This window comes from Ochotona curzoniae, unplaced genomic scaffold, assembly GCF_017591425.1.
Source record: "Ochotona curzoniae isolate NIBS_2020 unplaced genomic scaffold, NIBS_Ocur_1.0 contig_523, whole genome shotgun sequence".
In the NCBI taxonomy this organism is placed as follows: Eukaryota; Metazoa; Chordata; class Mammalia; order Lagomorpha; family Ochotonidae; genus Ochotona; species Ochotona curzoniae.
This window is the reverse complement of record NW_024466459.1, coordinates 1580945-1602756: the sequence shown is the minus strand read 5'-3', so window position 1 is coordinate 1602756 and position 21812 is coordinate 1580945. Positions and strand designations below refer to the sequence as shown.

General features: G+C 46.3%; 1 protein-coding gene across 2 annotated transcripts in view; it reads left to right on the top strand.

Moving 5' to 3' along the window:
• Window positions 1–2646: 2646 nt before the first annotated feature.
• Window positions 2647–21812, top strand: part of ERN1 (endoplasmic reticulum to nucleus signaling 1) — an 81187-nt gene continuing 62021 nt past the window's right edge. Inside the window, exon 1 of one of the 2 annotated variants that reach the window (XM_040989507.1) lies at window positions 2647–2838. In XM_040989507.1, coding sequence (XP_040845441.1) covers window positions 2779–2838 — 60 coding nt within the window. In that variant the 5' untranslated portion in view covers window positions 2647–2778. The remainder of the gene's footprint in view (window positions 2839–21812) is intronic. The other variant, XM_040989506.1, reaches the window with a different exon arrangement.

Below are 21812 nucleotides of genomic sequence, written 5' to 3'. Positions count from 1 at the left end.
ACCCAGAAGAGGCTCCTGGCTCCTGGCTCAGTTCTGGCTGTTGCAGCCATTTGGGGAGTAAACCAGCAGACAGAAATCATTCTGTCTTTTCTAAATCTTTCTGTAAAATCTGCCCTTCAGATAAAAATAAATACATCTTAAAAGAAAAAAAAAAAAAAGACCCTGGTTACCTGGACCATTAGCTGCTCCTTTGCACTAGTGGGAAGCTGGGTCAGAAGTGGAGTGGTTAGGACTTGAACCAGGCATTCCCATAAAGGCTGTCCCAGGCAGCCGCTTATTCTGCTACAGGTCTACCCCTTTGTGAGCTGTCTGTGACAGTGTATTTATTAAAGTTACCACCTGGAAGGGGCTGGACGCCAGGGTCCTAGACACGACTTCCCCAGTGTGCAGGCCAGCAGGAAGCTTCTCCTTAAGATTTATTTATTTATTTATTTATTTACTAAAAAGTCAGATATACAGAGAGAAGGAGAGAGAGGAAGATCTTTCATCCATTGATTCACTCCCCAAGTAGTACAGCCGGTACCGAGCTGATCCTCCAGGTCTCCCACGCGGGTGCAGGGTTCTAATGCTTTGGCCCATCCTCATCTGCTTTCCTAGGCCACAAGACGGGAGCTGGAAGGGAAGTGGGGCCGCCAGGACTAGAACCAGCTCCCATATGGGATCCCGGGCGTGCAAGGTGAGGACTTTAGCCACTAGGCCAAGATTTTTTTTCTTTCTGGATGTGTGAGTCATGCGTCAGGCTGAGGTCAGCATCCCCATGTTTCCTCTGCTCCCCTCCAGGGTCACAGTGACCTTCTCAACTGGAAAGGCCACTGGGGTTCCAGCTAGCAATTCCCCTCCTGGACTCAATTCAGAGACAAAGCAGCGGACCAGGGATGGCAAGGTGGCCTCTGTGTTTTTCCTTTAACTGAAGCGTGTGGTCTGACAGGGCACTGGCAGTTTGCAAGCTGGACAGGTAACCGTTACAGAGCCCTTCCCCAGTTTGCGGGTGGTGGTGGTGGACTCCTGCCTGGACGGTGGTGGTCAGTGGTGCTGGGGCCTCTGTGACCTGACATCTCTCCCACCCCAAACCCCTTTGTAATCAGGTACGTAGCAATTCTGAGTGTCTCCCTCCCCTATCAGGGATCCCGCCCCAGATTGAGGTTGGCCATGGGGAATGCTGGTCACAGGGCTTGGGTCTCTCTTTCTTTTAAAACACTTCTAAAGATTTATTTACTTCCACATGGCTGTGATGGCCAGAACTGGCCCTCTCCAAAGCCAGGACCCAGGGCTTCTTCTTGGTCTCCCACGTGGCTGTAGGGACCCAAGCACTCAGATCATCCTTCACTGGTTTCCAAGGTGCCTTAATAGGGAGCTGGATCACAAGTGGAGCAGCAAGGACTCAAACTAGTGCCCAGCAAGGGATGCCGGCGCCACAGGCGACGCTTAGCACCGTACTCCACCACACCAGCTCCAAGGTTTGGGCTTCTCAGGAGCGTGTGTGTCTGTCATAGCTACAGGATTGCCCCGCAGTGCGCACGATGGCTTTCACTCTAATCCTGGAGCTCTCTGTTGCCTTCTCTAGGATTGCTTTGTCATTCCCCGCTTCCCCCAAACCTTGAAAAATCTTGGGTTGTCATAGGGGGAAGTCAAGAAAATGTAGAGATGTTGGTATCCCCCATTTTCTTTCTTTTCCTAGGATAATATTAGAGACATGTTCCCCTATACTTGGCATTTTACTTTTGTTAGGAACACGTCCCGCCTCTTCCCTCCCTGCCCACGGAGGGCAGCTTCAGGCCCGGAGGTTAAACAGCTGCCTGGCTCGCCCCTTATTACAAATCAGGGTTAGAGAGAGGAGAGACAGAGAGCTCTTCCATCTGCTGCTTTAAACCCCAAATGGCTGCAACAGACGGAGCTGAGATCAGGAAATTCTTCCAGGTCTCCTACGTGGGTGTAGGGACCCAAAGCCGTCCACTACTGCTTTTTCAGGTGCATCAGCAGGGAACTGGATGAGAAGTAGAGCAGCTGGGACTCGAACCAGCGCCCATACGGGATGTTGGCACTTGGCGAGCAGAGGTTAACGTGCTATACCCGAATGCCAGCCTGAGGCATTTCAATTCTGAATAATAGTTCCAGAACCCCCACAAGTGACCTTGTGCCAGTCCTCAGCCCACCCAGACCCTCCAACGAGTTGTGGTCCAGGTCGTTCCCAGCTTCAGGAAGTTATGTCTTCAAGAGTCCCTATGCACTGGCGACACTAGCAGGCTTTCCTCCCTACAGCTTCAGGATGACTCCTTCCTAGGGCAAGCCAGGGCTGCTCGACGTGCCAGAGGGGGATTCCCGAGGGCAAATAAAGGGAAGACTGGACCGCAACGGGAACTACCGGCGGGCCCCGGGCGCTCGAGCCTGCTAGAATCCCTCTTCCGCTGCCGCAATCCCCGTCACCAAAGCCGCCTTCGTCCCACTTTGCAGCCAAGGTGGCCGCAGGATCTGGGCGCGCCCAAGTCCCTAAGGCCGCCTGGTCCCGCCCCCACAGAGACTCCGCCCAGAGCCCGCCTTACGCCCCGCCCCTCCCGCCGCAGGCCCCGCCTCCCGCCCCCGCCCCGACCGGAAGAAGCCGCGGCGCCCGGCGCTTATAGGGCCGGGAATGGGGGCGCCGCCGCCGCCGCCTTAGTCCGCTCTGCGTCCGCTGAGACGCCGCCGCTGCCGCGCTGTCGTCGCGGCGTCCCCGCCCGTCCTCCCACCGCACCGCCTCCGGAGCCGGCCAGCCGGGCCCGGGGCCAGGACCGCGTCCCCACCATGCCGGCGCGGCGGCGGCTGCTGCTGTTCCTGGCGCTGCTGCTGCTGCCCAGCCCTGGGGTGAGTGACCCGGGAGAGCGGCGTGGGGACAGCGCGCGGCGGGCCGGGTCGTGGCCGGCCGAGGGCGGCTGCCAGCCGGGGCCGAGGCGCTGGCGGGGCGTGGGAGCCACGCCGGAGTGTCCGCCACCCGAGCGGCCTCGAGGCCGGCGCGACTGTCACGGGGCAGCGGCTCCGGGCGCAACTTCGTGGCGCTGTGGGCGGCACCTCGGTGTCTCCGGAAGGCCCGGGCCCTCTCGGGAGGCCGCCCACCTGCCGGACTGTCCCCCATAGGTGGGCGCGGAGCCGAAGAAGGAGGAGGGGGCGGGGAAGAGGACAGCGTCCGTCCCCAGTCCCTCGATCGGACTTTTGAAAAAAGAAAAACACCCTAGCATTGGGTAGGGCAAGCGTTGGGAGTGGGTGAGCGTGTTGACTCCAGGGCTGACTCCTGCCCACCTGCCCCAAAGGTTTCTTGGGAATGGGAGGCAGGCGATCGCTTTTTATGTCAGTGACAGCACTTCATGGAAAAAAATGAAAACAGTGGGCATTGAACACTTTTGGGACCGGAGATGCAGCGGCCCAGAACTTGGAATGCAGGACCTGGTTCCCAGGGAGAGCGCCGCTGGGCCGCCTGCTGCAGTGGCTTTCCCAGTCCCAGGAGGTTGCATTCATTTGTTCACCGCCTTCCCTCAGGCTGTGTGTGCATTAGGGCACCGGGGCAGAGGAGGACATTTTGTGGACAGGTTGTTGTTCTTTTTTTCTTTTATCTCCCCCGCTCTGGTTAAATAACCTGAGTGTCCCCCCCTCCAAAAAAAAAAAAAAAACCCGCTTTGTTCAGCATGTGGGCATGGCACATCAGGGCGGGCTCTGTGTAATGACTTTTCTGAGGGCACTGTGTGCTCTGTGGTACGGCATATCGTGTGCCAGGTGTCCAGCCAGGTGGAGAACGGGCTCGTGTGTACCTGAGTGCCAGCTGCCCCCGGGGACCCTTTGTGCATGTTTGATCAAGAGTGTGCTCCTGGAGGTGACAAGAACTTGGAAGCAAAGTAATGAAGGGGAACTTTTTCAAATTCAGGGAAGTTGTCAGAGAAAAATTTTGCTCAGGGTCAAACTTTTGTAAGTTTTTCCTTTCTTCCTTTTTTTTGTTTTTTTAATAATCCACGTTCACAGCTCGGGTCAGGTTTTCAACTTGAACATGTCACCTTGATTGCTTAACTACTGCCTGGCCTCCGATAATCATTTGACACAGAAATTGATCATTTCGTGTCATTGGTGCTTTGGTTTTCTGTTCACGTCTTTGCATTTGCTGTTCTTTCATTGGATTCTTGCGTTTTTATGATCAAGTCACTTAAGCTAAAGAGCCAAAATAGCAATTCCCCTTTCGTTGAGACCATACTTTCTGTTTGTGTAAATATCTCCAAATTGTACTTAGAAATCCCAACCTGTCGGACTGCATGGGACGATCACAGTCCCCTTTCGAAAGGTTCTGTTGTAGCGTAACAGCTTTTGAGATAAAAGGTCAGAATTCCAGTCCTAGAATTTTCTTTGAGGAAGAGTTTAACAATGATTACTTTAAAATTCAGAGTGAAAGCAAAGTTTGCAGTCAGAGGAGGCAGCAATAATGCAGAGAAGGCAATTGCTGTGAAATAGTCAAAGCTGATTTATTTTGCTTCTTTCCTGGTCTGTGAAATGGGCAGCAGCTAACACAGGTGAAGGGGGTACCTTGCATGTAGTAGATAATAGAAATCCACTTGCCCTCAGGAGTGCTTTTGACAGCCAAGAGCTCCTTTCAGGTCTCCCAGTCGGGTTCAAGGACCCAAGCCCTCCAGGGAAGAAGAGGGTAAAGAGACAACCATGCTGCCACCCTCTGGCTCACTTCCCAGATGCCCACAGAGGCCTTGCCCAGGCCCCAAAGGGAGCTGGGCATGCAGTCCAGACCTTGTGCGTTGTGTGCCAGGGACCCAGTTACCTGAGCTATCACTGCCGCCTCCCAGAGCCTGCGTTAGCAGGGGCAGGAACACGTAACTGCTGGGCCACACGTGCTCCTGCTGCACGCGTGCACACACACACACACACACACACACACACACACTAAAAGAAGTGTACTTATTTACTTCCTTGAAAAGTGTAAAGACAGAGAGAGAGAGTGGTGTATCACAGTTTATTTTCCAAATGACTGTGACAGCAGGGCTCCCGTCCTGGTCCCACAAGGATGGCGAGGCCGAGCCCTCGGACTGTCCTTGCTGACTTCCTAGGTGTGTTGGCAGGAAGCAGGGTTAGAAGTGGGCCACAGTCTCTGGTGAAGAACGAGTGTGTTGCAGACAACGCTGCGGTTTTCTTTCAGTGTTTATCTGACTGAACAGCGAGTTACTCTCGGCTCCCAGACCCAGAGGCAAGTAACGTCATGTTACTGTTAAGCATTTGAAACTGGCTTTTGTTAAAACTGGATTTTGTTTATTTAATCAGTTTCTTTCTAGATCCAAAGGTACCTAGCGTTAATGTCATTAGTTCTCATTTTATCAAGTTGAGATGCCACATCGCTCAGTTGTGAGACCACATTTCATCATCATCATTATTATTATTTTTAGCTAGCATATTTTAGCTAGCTTATTTTATTTGGTCACTACTTTGGTTTTATTTTTATCTTTTTTTTAAAGATTTATTTTTATTGGAAAGTCAGATATTCAGAGAGGAGGAAAAACAGAGAAGATCTTCCATCCACTGATTTATTCCCCATGCGGCCACAACTGCCAGAGCTGTACAGATCCGAGCCTCTTCCAGGTCTCCCACGCAGGTGCAGCGTCCCAAGGCTTTGGGCCGTCCTTCACTGCTTTCCTAGGCCACAAGCAGGGGGCTGGAAGGGAAACAGGGCCACCAGGATTAGAACCAGTGTCTGTATGAGATCCTGCAAGGTGAAGGCTTTAGCTGTTAGGCTGTGGCACTGGGCCCACTATTTTGGTTTTAGAGAAGGGGAAAAAAGGCACTGTGAACTGAGATCCATCTGTACATCTGACAGATGAGACTTGATATGTCCTTATCACCTATTCTGATATTTATCATTGCATTAATTATCCTAATGGGGCATCTCATGATACTTATTATACTGAGGCTATGAGTAGAATGGCTCATTAAGTTCATGCTATTAGGGCAACTGGTCAGACATTAAACTGTAACTCTGCACTTGAGTGTTATTTTGTTGACTCACTTGTCAACACAGTTTTTCGCAATAGTGAAACTTCTCAGCACAGAAGAAAACATGTGTGAGGGTTACTCTTGAGTTCAGTGCTTACCCAAAGTCTGAATTTAGATCCATTTTTCATTATGTCTCAACCAGATACAAACACCTGCCTGGGATTCGTGCATCTAGTCATTTGCCTGCCTCGGGCTTTTTTTTTTTTTAAGATTTACTGATTTTATTTAAAATGAAGAAAGAGAGAGGGACAGACAGATTTTCCATTTCCAGATTTACTCCCTCAGATGCCTGACAGCCAGGGCTGGACCAAGCTGAACTCAGGAATTAACTCCATCCATGCCTCCTGTGTGGGGGGCGGGGACCAAAGAACTTAAGCCATCACCTGCTACTTCTGAGGTGTATTAACAGGAAATTAGGTAAGGACTGTGAGTGACCGGGACTGGAACAAGGCACTGTGGTTTGGGATATGAGTGTCCCCAGTAGAGGTTGACCCATTGTCACAGTGCTTGAACAATCATTGGATAATTCATTTTAATTGGAAATTCTTTGATTTCAAGATCCATAGAAATCCATATTCGGTCAACTATTCTTCCTGAAGAAATGATACTGGGGAGAAAAGCCTAATGTACCATTTTGATGGATTTGGTTTTTATTTTTCTCCAGTAACTCAGGGCCTGTAACCTAGCAATGTGATTAGAGTATGATGCTGGCTTAAGAAATAGGGCTGGTGAATCATAGGCTGTGAATAATAAACATGCTGGTTGAACGCATTTCCCAGAAGCTGGAGGTCTCCCCTGCCCCCATCTTTGTCTTTTACCCGTGTTCGGTATGTGGTTTCAGCCTTCCCTGACTTGGTGCAGCCCGTTGTCAGATACTCATATGACCCGCAGGCCAGCTGCAGGCTGGAAAAGCTAGGACTTGGGGAAAAAATAAGAAAGGAAGATTGATCTTAAGATTTTTACATGTATTCCTTTTTAAAATTTAAGTTAGTTTTAGATAGTCTGTGCCACTTGCCATCGAACGGTCTTTGTTCCTGAACAAAAATATAGCAAATACAAAAGTATAACAATAGATATTCTCTGTTCAGTTTTCCTCCCGTAGTGTTTCCTGTAATCTGTTTGGAAGTCTTCTGAGTACCGCATGACATTGGCCACTTCAGGAGGACCTTGGTAAACCATCACCTGTGTAGAAGGCAGCTGAGCTTTGGGGCTGGGTTACAGTTTGGTTGGGACTGACATGTCCTGTTTGTCCAGCTGTCACCTCATCGGGGTGGTGGTTGCAGATATGGCTTGCAGGTTTTTTTTAAGGTTTATTTTATTTTTATTGGAAAGTCAGATATACAAAGAGGAGGAGAGACAGAGAGGGAGATCTTCCTAAGTGGCCGCATCGGCCAGAGCAGAGCTGATCTGAAGCCAGGAGCCTGGAGCCTCTTCCAAGTCTCCCATGCAGGTGCAGGATCCTGAGGCTTTGTTTGGGTGGACCTCAACTGCTTTCCCAGGCCACAAGCAGAGAGCTGAATGGGAAATGGGGCCACTGGGATTAGAACCGGTGTCCATTAGGATCCTGGCATTTGCAAGGCAAGGACTTTAGCTGCTAGGCTACTGTGCCAGGCCCTTGTTTGCAGTTTTTAACTATTGTATGGGAAGGTGTATTTCCTTTTTGTTTCCTTTTTTATGTTTTATGCTTTCTGTATAAGAACTTTTTTTTAAAAATCTCGTAGTTATATTTATGATAGTGATGTTAGAATAGATAAGACTAAATTTAAAGAAACAAAAACTTAGCTATGATGCTGCTAGTCAAACATGACCCCCTAACAATTTTAACAGCTTTGTTTTGATAAAAAAACACACACACAACTTGCACATTTAGTGTGTACAGTCCAGTAGTCTTTACTATATCCACAGAATTGGCTCCATTACCAGAGTCAGTTTTAGATCATTTTCATCATTTCCCAGAGAAACTCCATCGCCAGCAGCTGTTTTTTTTTTTTTTTTTAGATTTATTTTATTTTTATTGCAAAGGCAGATTTATAGAGAGAACAGACAGAGAAAGGTTTTCTGCCAACTGGTGCACTCTCCAAGAGGCCACAACGGCCAGAGCTGAGCCGATCTCCAGGAACTGGGAGCTTCATCTGTGTGTCCCACACAGGTGCAGCGTCCCAAGGCTTTGGGCCGTCCTCAGCTGCTTCCCCAGGCCACAGGCAGGGAGCTGCGCGGGAAGTGGAGCTGCCATGACATGAACCAGCTCCCACATGGGATTCTGGCATGTTCAAAGCGAGGAACCAGCCACTAGACTATTTTGTCAAGCTCCCCTCCACCTCATAACTGTTACTCCCGGTTCCCCCAGACTCCCTGAATGCTGGCAGCCTCTAATATGCTCTCTGTCCCTACAGATTTGCCTCTTCTGAACGTTTCGTATGAACCACATCATATCTGGGTTTTGTAACTGGCTTCCTTAGCACGTAGTGTCAGTACTCATCCATGTGGTATTTTATTCCTTTTTACCATCAAGTCGTAGCCTGTAATACGGAAGTGGCAACACTTTGTTTATCCGTTTATCAGTTGATGGGCACTGAGTGATTTCTACTTTCTGCCTGTTAATAAAAAAATACAGTGAACATTCGAGTAGAAATATTTAAATTAATATATATTCATTTTTGTTTTGTACATAGGGGTGTATTTTAAAAGTTTATGGGAATGAAATGTTTATTTTAAAACAGCAGTATTAATAGCTGTAAATTTTTTTGGTCATACATGTTTTTCATGATCTTTATGAATGCCTAAATACATGTAGGTTTTAAAGCTTTTTGAGGCAAAAATAAACTTCTATTGAAATATTTTAAAAAATAGTTTGAAGACAAAAGGACAGAGAGAGAGAGGGAGAGACAAGCGGAGGTGTTTGATCTGCCGTGTACCTCTCTCCAGGTAGCCACAACAGCTGGGGCTGGGTCAGGCTGCAGCCGGGACTTCGTCTGGCTCTCCCCGCACGGAAGGCTGAGCTCCAAGCACCCTGGTGGGAAGCTGGACCGGAAGCAAAGTGGTTACGAATTGAGCCAGCATTCCAGTATGGAATGGTGGCATTACAAGTGGTGGCTTAAGCCCTGCCCGCACCACTGGCCCCTCCATTTACTGTTTGAAGTAACCTGTGTACCTTGGAATGGGATTTCTAGGTCAGATGATAACAGAATGTTTGAACTTGGAAGAACTGCAGTACTGTTTTCCTTGGAGCTGCGCTATTTTACACTCACACTGTGGTGCACGAGGGTTCAGAGTTCATGTCCTCATGGACACTTGTTACCACCTTTCTGATTTACTGTGCTAGGGCGTAGTTACGCTTTTCTTCACTGACACATAGTGAAAGTACATATTTATTCATGGGGTACAATACAACATTTTGATACTTCTGTGCATTGTGTAATGATCAGGAGAGGGTGAGTATCAGCTTAGGGTGCTATTATTTTTTTGTTTGTTTTGGGAACCTTCAAAATCCTCTTCACTAGCTGTTTTAAAATGTTCAGTTAGTTATTCTCAACCCTGGCTCTCTGGTGTTCTGGAACATTAGAGGGTTCTCTTCCTCACAGCTGCATCCCAAGCACCTACGCACTGTCCTCTCCCCCTTCCTCCACACTCTTTCTAGGCTCTGGAAACCGCTGTTTTATTTCATTATGGCTTTTTGTTTGCATATGTCTGGTGGCTAAGCCACTAATATTTTGATGTATGTTCTTCCAGAATTTTTTTCTATGTGCATATTTACATGGATATTGTTCTCACAAACTGGAACATGTAGATCTATATCAATCACTTTAATTCTGCAGCATTATCCTTATTGGCTATAAAATACTTCTCTTAAAGGATGTCATCTAGGGCCCGGCGGTGTGGCCCGGTGGCTAAAGTCCTCGCTTTAAACGTGCCAGGATCCCATATGGACGCCGGTTCTAATCCCGGAAGCTCCACTTCCCATCCAGCTCCCTGCTGGTGGCCTGGGAAAGCAGTTGAGGACAGCCCAAAGCTTTGGGACTCTGCACCCGTGTGGGATACCCGGAAAAAGTTCCTGGATCCTGCCTTCGGATCGGCATAGCATCGGCCGTTGCGCTCACTTGGGGAGTGAATCATCGGATGGAAGATCTTCCTCTCTGTCTCTCCTCCTCTCTGTATATCTGACTTTGCAATAAATAAATAAATCTTTAAAAAAAAAAAGGATGTTATCTAAACATTTAGATATTGAGGTTGTTAATTTTCATTACTATAAAAATGTGATGAATTCACTTGTTGCTAAACTTTATTTTTTTAATTAGTTTTTAAAAACATTTTTGTTGGAAAGTCAGATATACAGAGAGAAGGAGAAACAGAGAAAAAGATGTCCCATTCTCTGATTCACTCCCTAAGCAGCTGCGATAGCTGGAGCTGAGCTGATCCGAAGCCCAGAGCCTCTTCCAGGTCTCCCATGTGGATGCAGGATCCCAAGGCCTTGGGCCATCCTCCATTGCTTTCCCAGAACACAAGGCGGGAGCTGGGTGGAAAGTGGAGCAGCCTGGACATGAACTGGTGCCCATGACAGATGATGTTTGCAGGGGGAGATTAGCCAATTGAGCCATTGCTCTGGGCCCCAGTTTATTTATTTATTTATTTTTAAAGATTTAGTGTTTTGTTTTGAGAGGCAGATTTACAGATATAGAAGAACAAACAGCGACAGGGATCTTCCATAACCTGGTCCACTCCCCAAATGGTCACAATGACCGGGGCTGGGCTGATCTGAAACCAGGAGCCAGGAGCTTCTTCCAGGTGCCCATGTAGGTACAGCGGCCCTAGGACTCAGGTTGATCCAGCTCCCTGCTAATGGCCTGGGAAAGCAGTGGAAGCCAGCCCAGGTGTTTGGGTCCCTCCACCTGGATGAACCAGACTGACTCCTGGCTTCAGAATGGCCCAGCTGACTTTAAAATAAATAAATCTTAGGGGCCTGGCACAATAGCATAGTGGTTAAAGTCCTCGCCTTGCACGCGCTGGGATCCCATAGGGGCGCTGGTTCTAATCCCCGCGGCCCAGCTTCCCATCCAGCTCCCTGCTTTGTGGCTTTGGAACGCAGTCAAGGATAGCCCAAAGCCTTGGGACCCTGTACCTGAGTGGGAGACCCGGAAGAGCTCTTGGCTCCTGGCTTCGGATTGGCTCAGCTCCAGCCTTAGTGGCTGCTTGGGGAGTGAATCATTGGACAGAAGATCTTCCTCTTTCTGTCTCTCCTCCTCTCTGTATATCCGCCTTTCCAGTAAAAATAAATACATCTAACAAATAAGTAAATACATAAATAAATCTTAAATCAGCAGATGGAAGATCTTTCCGTCTTTTCTTCTCTCTGTATACCTGATCTACCCAAATAAATCTTTAAAATAATAAAAGTAAAATAAAACGTGGCCATCCACTATTTTGGTGTTTTTCCTAAGAATATCGAAGTACCAGCTGATAATAAAGTAAGGCATTTTGTGTTGTGTTTTTGTTTGACTTTTCCTACAAACGTACCTGAATTTGTTTTCCCAAAAGAATGTGTTCCTTTCAAATTAACCACCCCTTCAGGGTCAGTTTAAATGTTACACAAACAATCTTTTTAAAATAACTTTTCAGTTACTTATTTAACAATTTAAGCCACTTAATGCTTAAACTTAAAAAGGAGCTTTAAAAAACACTTACTCATAAGCTGATCATTATTACACAGCTTAAAGCATTTCTCAGTTCCTTTCCATCTTTGCTTCACATTGCATTTTTCAGCAAATTTATTACTCTAATTGATAACACAATGTATTGGGAGCAATTGAATTTGATTTTTAGTTGTTTGTTAAAATGAATCCATCTTCAATTGAGTGGGACATTTTACTTAGGGAATTCAAAAGTATATGCTTTCAAAGGTGTTTCAAAAAATTTTCCAGGAGCAGTTTTAGCCCCAAAGGCATATATTAATAAATGTGAAGTTTCCCAAGCTAACTGGGGAATGTATTAGCCTGTGAGTTGGGGGCTTAGTAGTCCAATACGTAGGTCTCAAGTCTGCCCCAGCAAGTTCAGCTAAAGAGTGCAATGCTCTCCCCTGGGTTACCCTGAGCATGTGTTAGAACCTTGGAGGATACATGCTGTTTGGCATGTTATCATACCTGAACATGACCTTTCCCTGCCTGTTGGAAGTAAAATCACTGTCCTGCTCTACCCGCCAGAGTGGACAGATGAGGAAGCTGGACTGAGAGAGGACTGGTGGCCTGTCCATGGTCATGTGTGAGAAGCAGAATTGAACTGAAACCTCATCTTCCCGATGAGGGAAGAGCAGCCCCTGTAAATGTGTATGTTCTGGTGTATTTTTTAGAACAAGTCTGTCCAGCTCTTCCAGTTGCACACCGAGGGGCTGGCCAAGCCAGATTGTCATGGGATGTGGAAGCTGAGGACCTGTCAGTAGGTTTTCTTGTGAGCCGAAGGAAAATGCTCAGCTCACATTCATTGCTTCCACAGGAGTTGTAGTCTCCCGTCCTTTGTTGTGGAACTGCAAAGATGCTGCTGTTCTCATTGGAGAAGTTCCAGCCACGAGACGCGAAGCTGTCCACTCTGAGCTGGCTCTGGAGCAAGTAGGAATTCTTAGGCCCCTAAGCCCAATTCATAGTTTGTTTATTACTTTACTTGAGGTCTAATAATATCCAGGCAGGTGCATATTTTCCAGTAACATCTCGCCCGCTGATGTGTTTAAAACAGCAAAACTGAAAGTTCGTGTCTAGAAGCCTTTAACCAAAGTTACTGTTTCTTAGTAGAGCACAGCCTTCACCAAGACATCATGAAAAGACTGACTCCTCAATGAACAAGTGGATTTTCCAAGAATGTGCCTTTGCTGGGCCAGGCAGTTCTGGCACCAGGGTTGGGTCTGGGATGATGGAGACAGGGGAGGCCATGACTCTGGGACCATGATAACAGAACTCACGGTAGCTTAAGCGGGTCTTGGAGGCAGAGTATATTGAGGAAGGGAGGGGAAGCCACGAAGGTGCCCTGGGTGTTTGTCTCACTTCCTTTGTTGGTTTGCAAGGCAGGGGCCAGATCTTCAGTGACATTTAATGGTGTGTTGGTTGCACTCATTGTAGTGGACGCTTAGCAAATACTGATTCAGGCCTTGTCTGGCTTCATGAAAACTAGTAAGACAAGGGTGGTGGTTGTTATCATCAAGCATGTGGAGTGTGGGTGTTTTGGGAGGAGGGGATCAATGTTCCTTCAACCAAATTCTCTATTCTGTATGGGGAATCTCACCAGGATTGTTTTTCCTTCAGAGTTGGAGGAGCTTCTGGGATACCTGCCTGGGTGGACATGACCCAGAGTGAGAGGTGTTGTTTTGCTGGTGCCTCTTGTCAATAATAAGATTATTTTTCTTATTGCCAAACCCTAAGAGATAAATTAGTTTGTGGTCATTCCATGTCAGTTTCATTTCTCACTTGGCATGTTAAAAATCCATTGTTGCTTTCTTATATATTAAACATGATTTCCTTAGTTAGTGGACTAATTTATAATTGGAATTCAAAGCCATCCCGTTCTCAGGTGCATTATTCCTCACCACCTCCTCCCCATTGCAGATGGGGGAGTAAGTGTTTGTCTAGGCCACGGGAGTATTCGTCATGGAAGCTGAATTTTTTCATACATTTTCTGAATCAACAATACTGTCAAATCTCTGGAACCTGAAATTGTTACTGATCACCAGTTGATTCAGAGGAGTTTGTTGACTAAGATAAGTCACATCTGCTGTGTCTTGAGGCCGATGGGCTGTGGTTTCTGAGGCGCCTCCGAGAATGAGAGGAACACCTCTGTCACTCCCCTTGGTCACTTGTGGCTCTGTCTGCCTCCTCGTTAGTCACATGGAGTAACATGGGCAGTCTTAGAAAGACTCAGGCTTCATCCAGTGAGTAAAACCAGAATCACTAGGCTTCAGGCTGGCAACTTTTTCTTTTTTATATATATTTTTAAAAATGTCTTAAGCCTCACTTAGAAAGAAATCCTGTCATTTGTGGCAACTTGGATGGAACTGGAAGATATTATGTTAGTGGAATAAGCTAGGTTCAGAAAGACAAGTATCCCACACTGTCACTCAGAGGTGGAAGCTAAATACATTGCTCTCATGGCCAGACATCACACAGACCACCAGTGCCATGAAGAGCTGGACCCCGGACATGTTTGACTACCTGTGGGTAACCATTGCAACAACTGCAGTACAAAATACCCAAAATTAATGAGCCCGCATGTGGTTGGTTGGTGTGGATGTGCTGGACAGACACGTTGCAAAGCCACAGGTTGCTCAGCTTCCATTGTGAAGGCTCTTGTTGACTCAGCAAGAACCAGAACATAATGTGCAAGAACATGCTGTGGTTGATCCTGTAGAGAGAGAAAAAAAATGGAATTCAAATCTATTAATATTTCATTTATAAATATGATTTCAAGAGACTCATGCAATAAAGCACATCCTCAGGACCCAGAACATAACTCAGGAAGCCGTCATCACTGAAAGGAATCAGCTGCAGCAGTTACCTGGCAGGACTGCTAGCAAGCACGACCTCTTCAAGTGCCGAGACTGAGTTGTTGGCAGCATAAGGGCACCGATGGGGTGGTCATGTGTCTAGAAAAATGATAACGACAGTCTATACGCTCCAGCAGGCCCCCGGCTCTCCAGGACTCTGTATCTGTTATCCAAAAAGTACAACTGTATTTTATGTAAGATTGTTGTAATAGGCTGAAATAAGACTCTGTTAAGTTAATAAGACTCTGTCAAGTTAAAAGGGCCTCTAAGTCAAAAGGATCATCAGAAATTAGAGTTGTTAGAAATGAGCATCTCAATTCTCCTAAGGTGGACTGTTGAGCTTCTGACTCTTGGGAACTTTCTGTGCCTTTGGACCAACCCCAGGATAAAGCAGAGCCACACTCCTCTGGTGCACACTGTTGTGCTTACTGTATAAAGTTCAGCTTGCGTGAGGAATTGCACTGTAAAAGGAGAAATCGTAGTTTGAAAAGATGTTGATTTGTGTAAAATAACTTGCTCTGCTGGAAACCACCGTGTTTTGATTTGGTACCTAAATGTTACTTTTAGAGTGAGCATTAAACACTACAAGAATATATGATTAATAAAAATGTGATTTTATTACATCAAAGAGTATTGTATTGATTTGCTAAAGTTTTGTGACTTATTAAAAGTATATCCTTCCTCAGGGTGGTGGTGGGAATAGAAACGAACCTCACGGAAGTGGAGGTGTCATAGTAGTTATGACGGGCTGGGAAGGGACAAGGGCTGGGGATGAACATAGAGGGGCCAGTGATGGGGTGCAAACATACAGGTAGGAGGGGAGCGTTCTAGTGTTCAGTAGTACAGCAGGGTAACTAGTCAGTGATTTATTGTAGATTTCAGAGATATTAGCAGAAAGGATTTTGAATGTTCCCAACAGAAAGCAGTGATAACACTTGGGTGATAGAAATGTTAAGTACCCTGATTTGATCATTATGTAGTGCATACATGTATTGGAATAGCACTGTATGCCACAGGTATGTACAATTTTGTGGCAGTTGTTTTGAAAAAGCAACTTTCCTATTGGCTGGCGACTTGGGGGAGGGAAGGCAGAGTTGGTGCCACTCCCTTGTGCTTTCATGGTTGAAGCTGCATAGGCAGGTGTTGATCAGTCTGCCATGCCAGGCGGGGGCTGGCAGCCTCTTCCACTGGCTCTTCCAGCCAGGGCAGAATGGAGAGGGTTGAGTAGACTGCCAGAGATGACATGTCAGTTGTCTCAGCACCTGGACTCCTCTCGATTTGTCACTCAGAGATTCCGGTTAGCTCATTTAGAAACCAGGGAGCCCGCTGCTGTGTAGCACAGGGATTAGGCTAGTGGTCTCTCCAGTGAGGTGATACACCAGAGCTAAGTCTGTGCTGGGCCCAGGTTGACCAATGTCAGTGGAATTGGGAGTTCACTTTTTGAGGACAGCCTTGGAATGGGGCTTGGCATCTAACTCAGGATCTGTGTGGTTTCCAGCTCTAGGGCTGTGCCCATTAGAACTCTGTGGGGAAGGGAAATAATCCCAGGTGGGGCTCGCGCTCTCCACTTCTTAAGGAACAGGCGCAGTTGATCGTTGTGGTGGTTTGAGAATGTCGTTTATAGGTACAGTCTTGTGTGCAGAACTCTGATGGCAATGTAAGCTTTCAGTAAGGGGAAGTGGAGGGGTGAGGGGTTCTGTCCTAGCCTTGAGACTCTGGGTAAGTGTGTTGTTCTGCCCAACTCTCCTGGTTCTGTCCAGTGAGGTGATAGACTGATAAATGTAGTTGTTAGTTCTGCTTTTCCATGAATTTTTTGAAATACCCTAATATTATATTTCAAAGCACCGTTATATTTTAATGAGCTAAACAGTGACCCCAGACATTTGGGGAAGCGAATCAGCATTGGAAGTTCTGTCTGTGCTTTCAAATAGATAAATCTTTTTTTCTTTTAAGGTTTTTTTTTTTTTTTATTACAAAGTCAGATATACAGAGAGGAGGAGAGACAGAGGGGAAGATCTTCCGTCCAATGATTCACTCCCCAAATGAGTGCAACGGCCCATGCCATGCCGATCCAAAGCCAGGATCCAGGAACTTCTTCTGGGTTTCCCACACAGGTGCAGGGTCCCAAGGCTTTGGGCCGTCCTCGACTGCTTTCCCAGGCCACCAGCAGGGAGCTGGATGGGAAGTGGAGCTTCCGGGATTAGAACCGGCACCCATATGGGATCCTGGGGTGTTCAAGGCAAGAACTTTAGCTGCTAGGCCACACCACCGGGCCCAAATAGATAAATCTTAAAAAAAAATCTGCCTTGGGCCCAGCATGGTAGCCTAGCAGCTAAAGTCCTTGCCTTGCTTGTGCCTGGATCCCATATGGACGCCGGTTCTAATACTGGCAGCCCTGCTTCCCATCCAGCTCTTTGCTTGTGGCCTGGGAAAGCAGTGGAAGACGGCCCAAAGCCTTGGGACCCTGCACCCCGTTAGGAGATCTGGAAGAAGCTCTGGGCTCCTGGCTTCAGATTAGCTCAGCTCTGGCTGTTGCAGCTGCTTGGGGAGTGAATCAATGGATGAAAGATCTTTGTCTCTGTCTCTCCTCCTCTTTGTATATCTGCCTTTCCAATAAAAATAAAATAAATCTTTAAAAAAATCTGCCTTGGATTTGGGAGATGGTTTAGTTTCAGAATCTATAACATGCATGTGAATCTGAGAGACAGCCTTCCGGTTCCATGTAACATTAGCTTGTTTCTGTGGTATTTCCTTTACCCCACCCTGAATGTAAAAGTGAATTAAGTTATCAGTAATATCAAGTGTTGTACTATCTTGGGGTAAGTGGAGGCAGTGGAATTTCAAACATCAGGATTAGAAATGAGTATGTTCTAAGGCAATGAGATTTATAAATTCTCTCAATTCTCCTGTGGATTTTGGGCATGTTTTGATTTGTTGGGGCTAGAAGAGTCCTTAGGACAGCCTAGAGGAGATGAAGGCCTGTAGGGCGTAGGTCACCGGGGCACCAGCCAGCTGCATCTTGGTGCTTGACATGATCAGAAACTGACGACCCGAGACACTTCGTGACTCACTCAGAACCCAGACCAGAACACACATCTCCGTGTCTTATGTAATCTTGTTTCAGCATTATTTACAACCCCCTCTCCCTCCAAAGCCTACGAAGTTTGTTCTAGGCCTGTGGGGGATATCCAGGGTTTTTGATACTTTTAAAAACTTTTGAGTTTAAAAAAGAATAATGAGCAAATATTTGAATTTCATGTACACTGGCTAGGCCCAGGGCTGAGAATCTGATCTTTTAACAGTTACATGGTTGTGCCAGGCACTGTATTTAATTTTTTTTGTCTTTTTGTTTGTTACTATATTCCATCTAACACATACTTGTTGGGGTTGTCATTCGTGGTGTAGCCGGTAAAGATGCCACCTGTGACGCCAGCATCCCACGTAAGTGCGTGTTCCTGCCTGTCCATCTCCCTGCTGATAGCCTGGGAGAGGAGCCTAGCACAGCCTAAGTGATTGGGCTGCTGTCATCCACGTAGGAGACCCAAATGAAGCTCTTGGCTCCCGGCTTTGACCTTGACCAGTATTGTCTGTTGTGGCCACTTGGGGGTAAACCTGCAAATGGAAAATCTTTCTCTGTCTCTCCCTCTCTCTTTAACTCAGCTTTTCGAATAAAGAAATCCTAGCAAGTACGAAATTGTTCAGTATTATCAGAAAATGAGGCATAATAATGTGAGTTTCTAGATGTTTGAAATGTAATCCCAGACCTTAAAGTGTAGTAGCATTTGGTGAAATGCTTTGCAGAAGTTACATTCTTTTTTCCTTCTTATGCACCACTAGTCAACCGTATTGTAACCTTTTCTCCTCCATCCAGGTTGTCTTCAACAGCAGCGATTGTGTTTTGGCTGCTGCCTGCCCAGGATGGGAAGAGATTCGGAGCAGTTGAGATTTGTGGCAGAGTAGATAATCAGGTTTTTGAGTTGTGTTTAGTTCTGATGTTATCTTTGGCTATCACTCATTTCTTTTATTGTGTGATCTTTCTTGATATTTTTATAACTCTTGCTTATGGAATTCTTAACATTTATTTTGCTTTCTTAGCATTTAGAGAGATGTTACTGTTCTTTAGTTTTCAAGAGAAAAAATAAATTTGGAAGCTCAGCTGCACAATTCAGGTACCTAGGTGAACCACTCTTTGGACCCAGAGAAGTTGGCAGTAACTTGGCTAGTCTCTGGAGCAGGCAGAGGCTGTCCAGGATGGTGTCTTTAGAAAGATTCTTGGGAAATTTGAGCCTGTTGACAGCAGATGAAATCCTGTAAGAATATCCCCTGAGCTCTGCCTGCCCTGCTTTGGACAGCCGCTTTTCCTTTTTCAGGAGGGAGTTGTATTTTGATGGCCTCCTTGAACCCAAAGGTTGGTATCTCCTTGTTGGCAATGCCTTCCTGCTTCTGCTTCCTGCGACCCCCTGTAAGCCGGAGAAAGCGACGTTTTTTTGATCTGGCCCAGTTCCTCCTGCCTTGCTCCTACTTCTCAGTCTCAGTTTGCAGTGCACAGCCCTGCTGGGGTGCTTGTGCCCACGGTCTTGCAAGCAGTTTCATGCTTTTCTGTCTCGATCTGAATATGTGAGAATTGCAGAGATCCCCTCTGAGGTGAGCCTACAGATGGAAACCTGTGCTGAAAATAAGGACATCTTTTTCACATAAAAAAGTTGATATCTGAATTTCCTTCATTTTTTTGTGAGCATCTTATTCCTACTAAGCAAAGCAATTGTAGCTTGCCTTGTGAGGGCTGTTCATGGGTGGATGGTTGATAAAGTGGTTCTTGCTGTTCAGAAGCATTGTTCCATGTTCATCAGTCACGTTTTCTTGGCACTGGCTTCATCACAGGAATGGCAGGGGCCATATTATCATCCTCCTTTTCATCATCTTCACCTTCACTGAAGAGCATCTTTTTTGAAATTCATCTTTGTTTGAAAGACAAACTTTTCAGAGACAGGAGAGACAGAGACAGAGACAGAGACAGAGACAGAGAAATCTTCCATCCGCTGACTCACTCCCCAAATGGCTTCAATGGCCAGAACTGAGATGATTTGAAGCCAGGAGCTTCTTCCAACTCTCCCACACAGGTCAAGGTCCCAAAGATTTGGGCCATATATTGTTGCTTTCCCAGGCTATGAGCAGGGAGCTGGATGGGAAGTGGAGCAGCCAGGGCATGAACCTGTAACCATATGGCGTATTGGCACTTGCAGACAGAGGATTAGCCAGTTGCATCATTGTGCCATTCCCAAAACATTTTTTTTTAAAACCTTTTATGTAATTTACAAGACCATTTGATATCCTGGGTATCTTTAGATAATCTGTAAATTACATTTAGAGCTTGTAAATTACATTTAGAGTTAGCCCTCAAATCAAACAGAGTGCTGATCTTCATCTACCCTCAGAGGGACTCAAAGAGGAGTATCAGGGCTAGAATTATTTAAGCTTATGACTCTCAGAGAACAGTGATTTAAAGTAGTGAAATTATAGTGTGATAGCGTGGGCAAAGAACCAGACAGGGAGGAGGAGACCTTGGCTCCGGCCCTGTGCCTATGGTTAACTGTCTGTGCTGCCCTGGGCAAATCACTTCACTTCTCTGGGCCTTAATTTTTTTTTTTCCTCCTGTGAAATTAGAGGGTTGGGGAAAATGATCTCATTGGCCCATTTCGTCTTGAAAATTACATATCCCATAAGCAGCAGTTTCTCGTGTTTGATCTGTAGTATGTGAAGTTACATGGAATTAACTGTCCAACTAATTGGAGAGCAGAGAGGGGTAGAAGTGTGGTGGACTGGCTGCTGGCGAAGTGGCTTATCCTCCAAAGTACTTCAAGCCACAGGGGCTCTGACTAGGCTGTGAAGTCTGGTCAGGTATTCCAGCTGAGCATATGTATTTCCTGATGCTTATTTTTTCCGTAAAGCTTGGCAACATATGACCAGTATAGGTAGCAATTATGTTATTAATACAATTGTTTGTAGATAATTTAACTAATGCATTTATCCATTTTCTACTTCACCCTTTTTTGTACCTTCATATTTCAAGTGATTACGTACTTGAAAGGCAGAGTGACACACACAAAGAGATGAAAAGACAAAGATTTTTCATCTGCTGACTCATCCCCAGATGGTTGCAGTGATTGGGACTGGGCTGAAGCCAGGAGCCAGGTACTCTATCTGGGACTCCTATATCGGTGGCAGGGTCATGTATACTTGGGCCATCTTCTGCCTCAAGCGTATCAGCAGGCAGCTTGTTCATAAGTGGACCAATCCATACTCACCCATGCTTTGATAGGGATGCAGTTATAATGGGCAGAGGCTTAACCTGTTGTGCTGTACTGTCCTGACCTCTTCCTTTACACACCACCTCCATCTTTCAGAGAAAACTTTAACCAGTGTAACATACAAAATGGGCTGCTTCCGGTTAATTGTTATTACCAGGACAGAAACATTTGGTATCTTATAGAGTCCTTTTTTTTTCCCCCTTAGGGATTCTACATAAGGACTTACTAATAACAGGTTTAACCATGCATGTGTATTTACAGTCAGAGGAGCCAAATTAGGGTTGTTGTAATGCTGCCGGTATCTTTATGCATTTATAGGCTAGGTCAGACCATTTTTTCCTTGTAAGATTTGTTTATTTGAAAGGCACAGTTACAAAAAGAGAGAAAAGGAGAATTCTTCCATATACTGATTCTTTCCTCAGATGGCCACAGTGACTGGAGCTAGGTTGATCCAAAGCCAGGAGCCAGGAACTTCTTCCAGTCTCTTACATGGATTCAAGGGACCAAGTACCATGACCATGTTCTATTGCATTCTCAGGCCATTAGCAGGGAGCTGGATTGAAAGTGGAGTAGCCAGGACCAGAACTAGCACCCATATGGGATGATGGCGCTCCAGGTGGTAGCTTTATCTATTATGCCGTAGTGCTGGCCCCATCAGAGCTTTTTTTTTTTTAAAACAAATTTAAAAATACATATATTTTTGTTGGAAAGTCAGATTTATGGAGAGACAGAGAGACAGAAACATCTTCCATCTGCTGTTTCATTTCCCAAATGGCTGCAAAGGATGGAGCTAATCTGAAGTCAGGAGCCAGGAACCCCCTGCAGGTCTCCTATGCAGTTGCAGGGGCCCAAAGCCTTGGGCCATCCTTTACTGCTTTCCCAGGCCACAGGCAGGAAGCTGGATGGGAAGTGGAGCAGCTGGGACACAAACTGGCATCCATATTGGATGCTGATGCTTGCAAGTTGAGGTTTAGCCATTG